The sequence below is a fragment of the Gorilla gorilla genome, chromosome 3 (assembly GCF_029281585.2).
Source record: "Gorilla gorilla gorilla isolate KB3781 chromosome 3, NHGRI_mGorGor1-v2.1_pri, whole genome shotgun sequence".
NCBI classification, from domain to species: Eukaryota; Metazoa; Chordata; class Mammalia; order Primates; family Hominidae; genus Gorilla; species Gorilla gorilla.
This window is the reverse complement of record NC_073227.2, coordinates 209,733,729-209,744,315: the sequence shown is the minus strand read 5'-3', so window position 1 is coordinate 209,744,315 and position 10,587 is coordinate 209,733,729. Positions and strand designations below refer to the sequence as shown.

Below are 10,587 nucleotides of genomic sequence, written 5' to 3'. Positions count from 1 at the left end.
ACCCCCTTCCACACCAGCACAATGACCCATCTTGTGGTTGGCCAAGCCCCTACTGGCCTTGGCTCTTTCCATTCATTGCAGGTTTATTTGAGGGTCTTCTTTACCTTTATATTCTACAGTGATGGAGCATGGCCATCTCCCATTATTTTTCAGTATAGGTGTCATATTTCTGCTTCAGGCAAGCAAGAGGCCTGGGGCTCCCCTGGAAGTTTGCTGGATTCTTTATGTCAACTGGCTTACCTCTACCCAAGAACTCTGCAAAACTACCTAGCCAGGCTGCCAACCCCAAGGAGCCATGCTGGTAGCACCATTCTTCCTCCAGAGTGCTTTGTTCTTCTATTTTATGTAACTAGAAGGATCATTACATTGGAAACATAATTTTAAGAGAAAACATAAAAACATCAGCAAAACCTAAAATATCATTGAGTTCTGTGGCTCTTCATATGACTCCTTTTCCACTTTCTTTAAATTACTGAGCATTGCAAATAGAATTAAACATCTCTACTATAATTGAGCAGACAATCAGCAGTCCTCCTAAAAAAATGCTGAGGACATTTGAAATGGAGAGAAAAGTTTACTGTATAAAGCACCCACAGAAATCTTGCACTGGCTAGTGGGATCTTGGGATGACCAGAATTCTCTGGAGAAATTTTTCTATTATCAGCAATTCTCCTAGTTGTGAAAATTAATACTACAAAAAAAATCAACAACATAAATAACATGTGAAGAGGGAGAAAAAATGCATTATAACATAGTGGAGTATTTTATTTCTTAAATTGTTCATTAAGGCAGTTTAATAGAAATTTACCGGCTCATTTTGAGGTTATTTAAGATGCTGCATTAGCAATGATTTGTAGCAAATGTTTCATCCAGCGAATTCTAAGTAATTGTGGAAAGATGTAATGAAGCGCCAGCTGGCTATGACAGTGCTCTGTGGGTTGTTTCCGTTTCTTGCAACTCCAGTTATTCTTATTTTAAAATAGTGTTCAGTTCTCTCTACAGGTAAAACATAATGCATGACTAATTGTCTATATGTAATTCTAATTAATAGCTTTAAGCAAAGCAAATTTACTAAAAATGTGCTAAAACTCAGCACATATATTATACCAGAACCCAGAGACTAAAAGTGAAATAAAACATGTTTTTGGTGAGATCCTTTGTTCTGTGAGAATTCTACATTGTCAATTCTCAAAAGAGGGTTACATGGATATATTCTCCCAAAAGTATAATAAAGAACAATTATTTCTAGCAAAGATCAGGAAAGCATCAATAAATACTACAATTTAATTTTTTAAATGTATGGAGAAGGTCAAACATATATATACATGTATACACACATATACACACATGTATATACACATTTAATATCCTTCATTTATTGTATAAGTGGAAATTACCTAGATCATTCATTGGTTGGAAACAGGAGATATTGCTTTCCTTTATTTACTAATATTGTCCCTTTTGACAGTAATGTTTGCTGGAGGATAGACTATCAGATTAATTAGACTATTCTGCACTTTTCAAGAGCAGACTGTGACCCAGAGGAAATTCTGCTCTCTGCTTAAGTTGAATAAATGAATCTAAACTGGTCATTTGCATTCACTAACATGTTTTGTCTCTCACATCAGCACCTCTGGAACTAATGTGACCTCCAGGTTTCATATGTGTTTCCCAACATCAGCCCTTGGCATGGTCCAGCTCTTTCTTTCTTGAAAATGTAACACTTGCTCATTTGAACTTGATAATTTTAGTCTATAAAACTCCATCCTACACCTCCTTAAAGACTTGAGGTCTCACACACAAAGGAATTTTCCTCTCTATTTTTGGAGAAAGCACATGCAGGTTTTCATCCATATTAGGCCAATCTTGAGGCCGAAAATATGCCCTCTAGAATCTGCCTTCATTTCTTTCTGTCTTTAGTCTGCTTTTAATTCTCCAAGGTTAATTTAGCTCTAGTTTCTATTTTGTTTTGTTTTTAGAACTTTTAACTTCTCTGAATGCAGGCTTGAATGCAACCTCTAGTTTTGGCATGAATATCTGTTTCTTAACTGCCATTTCTATTACATTGATTGGTGAACAACAAGACCTCAGTTCAGTGATAAAGCTGTAGTCCTAGACTTACTCACAAGCATAATATAAACACATCACTCCTTTCTTCCCAGATCCTTGTCTCACAAAGTATCCTGTATTTGGACCATGCCAAAAACTGTAAAAAGAAAATTTAATTTTCCTTTCTAGTGAAAACTCATATGAGATTCTACCTGCATTTGGAAAATATGACGTATTCTTTGTGGCTTCCTCCTTATACTAGATAATGTACAAAATCAGTTAATAAAGAGGCCCTTCATGCTAATAGCAAGCATCCAATTTGAATATACAGTGGTTATATAAAAGAACATATATGAAGTATAGCTTATCAGAAAATCAGTGAACATTGACTTTTAAAATATGAAAAAATAGGATCTACTTTTTAAAAATATAATTTAATAGGCAGTCATATTAAGACCATTTATAGTTTGTTTGGAAAAACATTTATCAGGGTGGACATCTTCAATCTTATACAACATTGAAACAAATTTATTTTGGAATTCAAAAATGTAGAATCATCTTGTACATAAGGAGTCGTGCCTTTTCAATACAAAAAACAGTGAACATCACATTTAATCTTGAATCTACAATATCACATTGATATGAGTGGGCTTGCAAAATTCTCAATCTCTTAAGGAAGAAGTGAGGGGGGCTACATATAGGGGAACAAAAATAATTTTTAGACTAAGAGTAATAATAGCTCAAGCTGACTGAGATGACTGATCTGAGCTCGGAATTGGACACCACAAGACAGTCCTTTGACTTTTGGGAAATGAAGCCATATTTTATCTTTAAGATAAAATGTAATTATTAAATTTCTCCAGTATCTTAGGCATTCAAAAAGAGAGACATAATACATGTGTCTAAAACGTGTTCAGATTATACAATCCATTCTCAGAGGAACTTCAGAAATTAGGACAGAAGTAGAAAAAAAAGGAATGTGACTTTTTCTAAAGAAAGGATTAAAGGATTTACAGGAAAATAATTTTTTGTTCCCATTATTTTCCCCTGGAAATGGTGCTTAAAAGAATTTTCATTTATGTTTACATTGAGTTTTTTCTTGTGTGTGTGTGTATGTGTTTGTATGTAAATGAACCTAATTCACAGTAGATGAGTCTAAGATGTAGTAAAAGGTTTTATATCTACCTATCCCAACTGCAGAGAGATGAAAGCCTTAATCAAGTTTGAACTTGAGCCTTAATCAAGTTTGAACTTTCAAGTTTGAACTTTATGCCTCTTTTTTAATGTCCCTTTAGGAAGACAAACTGATGTGAGGATGAGGAGGAGTCAGAAATAAACTCATTCAGCTAATACTTGAGTAGCTACTGTTGCCTGCAGTATGTTCAAGGTTTTGCTAGTCATCCATATGATCACTATTGACAGCTTGGGAGACTCACACAGGCTAGTGAATTTCAGGAATTAACAGAAACTGAACAGCTTCTATAATCCTGCAGGAAGTAACCTCTGGATGGCACAGTAAGTACTCCCGTGTCCCTATGGATAACCTCTTAAGGGCCAGGTTTCAGTTAATGGAACCATATTAATTAAGATGTTGAAAGGAAATATGCAATTTATATGTGGCGAATGTAAAATGCTATTCGTAAAAGATTTCTGAATACACTTTTTAAAAAGAAATTAAAAATATTATAGTTGTTTCTTTGAAATAATATGTTAAGTAATAAATGAAAGTCATTATTCATAGAAAACATTGTATATAGAAAATCTTAGGGAATTATAAAATTATAGAACTAATGCATAATTTTAGCAATGTCACAGATCACAAGATTATAAAAACTCAATTTTATTTATTTTAGTAATAAAACATCTGATAATAAAATTAAGAAAATAATCCCATTTAAGAATAATAAAATACTTAGAAATAAATTTAATAAAACAAGTGCAAAAATCTGAACACTGGAAACTTAAAGAGCTGAGAAAAAATACATACATGCTTACATTCTAAACAAATGCAGAAATATATATGCCCAGAAGATTCAATAGTGTTAAGACAGCAATTAATCTATAGATTCAGTGCAATTCCTATCGAAATTCTATTAAGCTTTTAAAGAAGTTGACAATCCAATCCTAAAATTTTTATGGAAAAGCAAAAATGAACAAACGAACAAACAAAAACCCCCTAGAATTGTCAAAAAACAATTTCAAGAAAAAGCATAATTAGAAGAATTATGCTGCCTGATTCCAAAGCTTACTATAAAGCTATGGTAATTAAAGCAGTCTGATATTTGCATAAGGATAGACATATAGATCAATGAAAACAATACAGAGTGTAGAAATAAACCACTATAATCATGGCTACTTGATTTTCAACAAAGGCACCTGGATAATGCAAAGGGAAAATAATGATAGCCTTTTTAACAAATGATGCTGAAGCAACTGGATACTACGTGCAAATTAAAACAAAATAGCATTGTATATCTAAATGGTTACAACCAAAACACTGACAGCACCAAATGCTGGTGAGGATGTAGAGCAACAGAAACTCAATTGACCATATTTTTTAGGTTTCCCTCTGTATTCTCTATTCTGTACCATTGATCTGCATCTCTATCTCTATGCTACATCTTGCACATTTATTCCAGACATATCCCTAAATATTTATTTTTTTATAAAATTGAAAATGGTATTTGGCCTGGCACAGTGGCTCACGCCTGTAATCCCATCACTTTGGGAGGCCAAGGCGGGTGGATCACGAGGTCAGGAGATCGAGACCATCCTGGCTGACATGGTAAAACCCCGTATCTACTAAAAATACAAAAAATTAGCTGGGTGTGGTGGCGGGTGCCTGTAGTCCCAGCTGCTCGGGAGTCTGAGGCAGGAGAATGGCATGAACCTGGGAGGCGGAGCTTGCAGTGAGCCGAGAGTGCACTGCTGCACTCCAGCCTGGGTGACAGAGCGAGATTCTGTCCAAAAAATATAAATATAAAAAATAAAATAAAATTGAAAATGGTATTTATGCCATTGACCCAGCAACCCCATTATTGGGTATGTGCCCAAAGGAATAGAAATCATTTTATTATAAAGACACATGCACATGTTTGTTCACTGCAGCACTATTCACAATGTCAAAGACATGGAATCAGCCTAAATGCCCATCAATGATAGACTGGATAAAGAAAATATGGTATATATACAGCATGGAATACAATGCAGCCATAAAAAAGAATGAGATCATGTCCTTTGCAGGGACATGGATGAAGCTGGAGGCCATTATCCTTAGCAAAGTAATGCAGGAACAGAAAACCATACAGCATGTTCTCACTTATGCGGGAACTAAATTACGAGAACACACAGACACATAGAGGGGAACAACACACAATGGGGCCTATTGGAGGGTGGAAGGTAGGAGGTGGGAGAGGATCAGGAAAAATAACTAACGGATAACAGGCTTCATACCTGGGTGATTAAATAATCTGCACAGCAAATCCCCATGATACACATGTGCCTATGTAACAAACCTGCACATACTGCACATGTACCCTTGAACTTAAAATAAAATTTAAAATATCTGGCATTTATTTTTAAATTGTAATTTCCAGTTGTTCATCGGTAATACATAGAAATATGAGTTCTGGTAGCATTTTGGTAGATTCTCAGGCTTTTCCATGTACATAACTCTCACCTAACAATGTTTCTTCTTCCTTTCAAATTTATACCTTTATTTTTGTATTTCTTCATTGCCCAGTGCCATCTAACTCTGGCAGGACCTCCAGTACAATACAGGAAAGAAGTAATAGTGGACATTCCTGCCTTGTTCTCATCTTAGGGAAGAAAATATTCTTCTACCATTAGGAGGATAGATTCAGTTTCTTGGAAGAGGTCCTTTATAAAGTTACACAAATTCCTTTCTATTCCTCATGTTCTGATAATTTTTCATCATGAATGGATGTTGAATTTTGTGAATACTTTTTCATTTGTAGAGATTAACATGTTTTATTATTTTATTGATAATGGTATATTACACTGATTTTTTTATATTAAACCAACTTCATATTTGTGAGAAATACTCAAGCTGATTTTCCTATAACATCCTCACTATATACTTCCAAATAACCCATAAGCTCATGAAAAAAGTTACAAATAAAATTAGAAAATATTTTAAATTCAATGACAGTGAATGAATCAACATGCTAAAGGTTGAGGGATGCCGAGAAAACAGTGTTAGAGGGAAATTTAGAACTTTGGATGCATATATTCATACACAAGAAAGGCACAAAATCAGTGATATAAGATTTTACCTTAAGAAATTAGAAGAAAAAGAGAAAATTAAAACTAATGAAGAGTAAGTAGGAAATTATAGTGCCGAAAACAATGAAATACTAAATGGACAAAAGCAACAGGGAAACATGAATATAAACAAAAAAGCTTGTTCTTTGACAAACAAAAATTGATATTCTACTAAGTAGAGACATCAAAAATTAGATTGGAGGAAGGGACATTACTATGCATCCAATAGATAATTTTTAAAAAACAACACAAATAACTACATTTCAATAAATTTGAATCTTAGAGGACGTGAAGTTTCTCAAGGGCACAAATTACCAAAAAGAGAAATTAAGGAAATTGAATTTATAACTAAAAACATTTCCTCAAGCACTTCAAACGTAAGTGTGAATTCTATCAAACTTTAAAGGAAGACATCATCTCAATTTTATATAGACACTAGCAGAAGACAGAAAAGAACATTTACTGTCTTCGTTTTTGAGACCAACTTAGGCCTCATGGCAAAACCAGAAAAAGATGTCAGAAGGAAAGAAAATTACAAAGCAATATAGATTCCTCCTGAGCAAAGACACAAAATCCTCAACAAAATATTAGCAGAGAAATAAAGTGTTTTGGTGGACACTGAACACTAGGCAGCTGTACCAGGCAGAATAATGATCCTGCAAAGATGTCCACGTCCTAGTACCTGGGATCCTTGAACATGTTAAGTTACATAGCAACAAAGCCTTTGCAGTGATAAAGGATCTTTTTGTTTGTTTAAGTAGAGATGGGGTTTCAGCATGTTAGCCAGGATGCTCTCGATCTCCTGACCTTGTGATCCGCCCACCTCAGCCTCCCAAAGTGCTGGGATTGCAGGCCTGGCCCATCGCACCCCGACAAGGATCTTAAGATGGGAGTTTACTTTACATTACAAGGTGGGCCCAAGATAATCAGAGGTCCTATCAGGAAGAAGGAGGCAGGAGAAGATGCGATGATGGAAGCAGAGGCTGTAGTGATGGAAGGTCACTAGCCATGGAAGCCAGGAGCCTCTAGAAGCTGGAGATGGAAAGGCAATAGACTTTCTCTTAGAGCCTCCAGAGGGAATGCAGCCCTGAAGACCCATTTTGGATTTCTGTCCTCCAGATGGTAAAATAATGTGTCTGTGTTGTTTTAATAAACTGCATTTACAGTAATTTGTTACGGCAGCAATAGGGAACTAATACAGCAATGCAGAGGTGCTTTTACAATTTTAAAATTTACGTCCATCTATAGAATAAGAAGGATGCATAGGTGTGTGGAGATAACTTGTAGGTATTTTCAGAGAAAATATAATATTTGCCAATGTTTGAAAAAGTGCTAACTAGTTAGAACCACTTCATTATATGGACATATTCAGTTAAAAATGGCATAAGAATTTTTTTCTGGCCCAGCGCAATGGCTCACGCCTGTAATCCCTGCACTTTGGGAGGCCAAGACAGTGAGATCACGAGGTCAAGAGATCAAGACCATCCTGCTAACATGGTGAAACCCTGTCTCTACTAAAAATACAAAAAATTAGCCAGGCGTGGTGGCGGGCGCCTGTAGTCCCAGCTACTCGGGAGGCTGAGGCAGAAGAATGGCGTGAACCTGGGAGGTGGAGCTTGCAGTGAGCCGAGATGGCACCACTGCACTCCAGCCTGGGTGACAGAGCAAGACTCCGTCTCAAAAAAAAAAAAAAAAGAATTTTTTTCTATTTTCTTATTCTAGAGGTAGAAATTCTAAAACCATAGTTAAAAAAGACTGAAATGTAGAGAGCTGTATCTCAAGAAAGATATAAATTGAGATTTCTTCTAGCATAATTTTTGATAATTTTATAGCTGCTTAAAGATCATGTGGACATCAAATGTTGATACAAACAACAAGAAAATTAGACTTTTTTTTTTTTTTTTTTTTTGAGACAGAGTCTGGCTCTGTTGCCCAGGCTGGAGTGCAGTGGCGCGATCTCAGCTCACTTCAAACTCCGCCTCCTGGGTTCACGCCATTCTCCTGCCTCAGCCTCCCGAGTAGCTTGGACTATAGGTGCCCGCCCCCACGCCTGGCTAATTTTTGTATTTTTAGTAAAGACGGGGTTTCACCGTGTTAGCCAGGATGGTCTCGATCTCCTGACCTTGTGATCCACCCACCTTGGCCTCCCAAAGTGCTGGGATTACAGGCGTGAGCCACTGTGCCAGGCTAAAATTAGACTTTTAACAGAAGACTTGGTCACAGCATAATGAAAGATTAGATGTTATTATCAGTGTAGTACCATATAGATTGTGTTATTATGTCATTTTTAAACTGTGAAGTCACTTTTTAGTTAAGTGGATTTTAAAGCAAACAAAACGGCCAAAAATATTTCTATAATGTCTTACCAAGTAAATGATGTCTAAAGACTTTGTAGTATAAATTATTTTCTGCTCATTGTCCATTTTTTTCACTCAGCCACGAATAACCTTTTATCTCTGAAGGCATTTTGCTTCCTGACTTCGATAGCTCTTTTTCCCTTTTAACACTTGACTATCTCATGTGGCTGTGAACTACAAATTCTTCTTTTGTTCCTACAAGTCAAAGGAAGCATTATTAGATCTTTATAATATCATGAAGACTATTTTTATTTACTTTTTAATGAGAAGAGGGTAGTTAAATTGTTTTCTTAGGAGATAGTAATAAGCAGCTAAGAGTTCTATTGAGAGTCTCTCAGAGTTTCATAACTATTTCAATCATGTGGACTCTATTTTAAATGAAATATATGCTTAAACGCTATTTGTAAATTACTAAAGTGTGTAGGTGGAAAGAGTTAAGTTAGCCTAAGTTTTAATGATATATTGTACTAGAAATGTTCTGCAACTCTTTTCATCCTAATGTTTTTTGAAGAGGATATTGTGAGAGCCCTCTGCCTCTAAATGTATATTACCCTGATTTGCTTCCATCCGCCTACATATAAACCACAGATTATTTTCCAGTACATGCAGGTCATCTTTATCTGATACTTCTCAGCTTCTCTGTCCAAGAAAAGTCCCTGCCCTGTATAGGAAATAACAAAATAAATGATGTAAGATGAAAGAAGGTGTGTGGCTCTACATCCTTTGAGATGGATGTACCTGAACATGGACAATAAGCATCCAGATACTGGCCTGAGGAGCAGATGTTGTGGTCACTGAATTTCAAATATTTCATTTGCTAAACACCATGCTATGGGGGACAGACATACTTGCTGACAAGATTTTGTCTTTGTGAGAATTATAGTTTTCACTGTGCATTAATCAATTCATCTTGGTTCTCGCTGTGCATGGGCCAAGGGTTGGTTTCTTGAATTGGGAAGTATTAGTCGCTCTAAGGCTGACCACGTGGGGCCCTAGGGGAAAGCTCCCTGTAGGCTTCCAATGGAAAGGGTGTGGATCACCAGCTTTCTCAGCTTTCTCACTATTGTCTCTTGTCTGTGCATTCTTACAGCCATTGCTGGAGAAAAAAATTAAGCTCATACTAAAGAGTCATATATACATATATCTCAAAAGCATATCTTTGAGTATGAAGAAGACAGTGAATTATTTATTCACAGAAATAATATCTAAAGGGACCCTTTGCAAAGGGACAACTTCAATAAAAAGAAAATCATGCTTCTGTAAGTTGACTGATTGTGACAGCATTCTCTAGAACACATAATAATTAGCTGTGTGTTTCTTACAGAGGTGATTGTCTTACTGCTTTTTAAAACACGTGCTAATGCTTTAATGTTTTGTTTTCAGTAACAGTTTCACAATACTTGAAAATTCCCCCAAAAAGAAATTTTTATAAATCTGTCATTTGGTGAAATTTTATGTCTTCAAGTCTTCCAAAGTTAACAAGTAGCAATTTTCTTTGCTTAGACTATTTTCAATACTTAAATTTTTAAATATTCTGCTGCAGAACAGGTATGAATTTAGAAAGCCATAATAAGCAATTCAGGTTGTAATCTTAAAATGTCGTTCACTCAACAGGATATTATTTAATCTAGTTCTACGAGTACAGAATACTAACTTTAAAAATGTACTTCTGGTGAAAGTAGTCAGAGTTCTTTTACAGAGAAAATAATGTATTCGTAGAGGTAATAATTCTAGTTCTCAACGACAGATTTTCCTATAATAAGCATTGAGCTAAATGCCATTGTAAAATTAATTATAGATGAGTGCAAATTAGTAACATGTATAATGCTGGTCACAAGTCATCTTGATGTCTGTTACTAATTGCAAATCACTGTTACTTGTAAAATTAGAAGTTAAA

The 10,587-nt window shown here is 35.5% G+C and overlaps 1 protein-coding gene across 1 annotated transcript in view; it reads right to left on the bottom strand.

The window, feature by feature from the left end:
- Nucleotides 1–740: 740 nt before the first annotated feature.
- LOC129532890 (uncharacterized) overlaps nucleotides 741–10,587 on the bottom strand; it is a 39,028-nt gene continuing 29,181 nt past the window's right edge. Inside the window, exons 5-7 of the mRNA XM_063705713.1 lie at nucleotides 9,242–9,351; nucleotides 8,700–8,885; nucleotides 741–996 (exon numbers count right to left, since the gene is read on the bottom strand). Coding sequence (XP_063561783.1) covers nucleotides 8,865–8,885; nucleotides 9,242–9,351 — 131 coding nt within the window. The 3' untranslated portion in view covers nucleotides 741–996; nucleotides 8,700–8,864. The remainder of the gene's footprint in view (nucleotides 997–8,699; nucleotides 8,886–9,241; nucleotides 9,352–10,587) is intronic.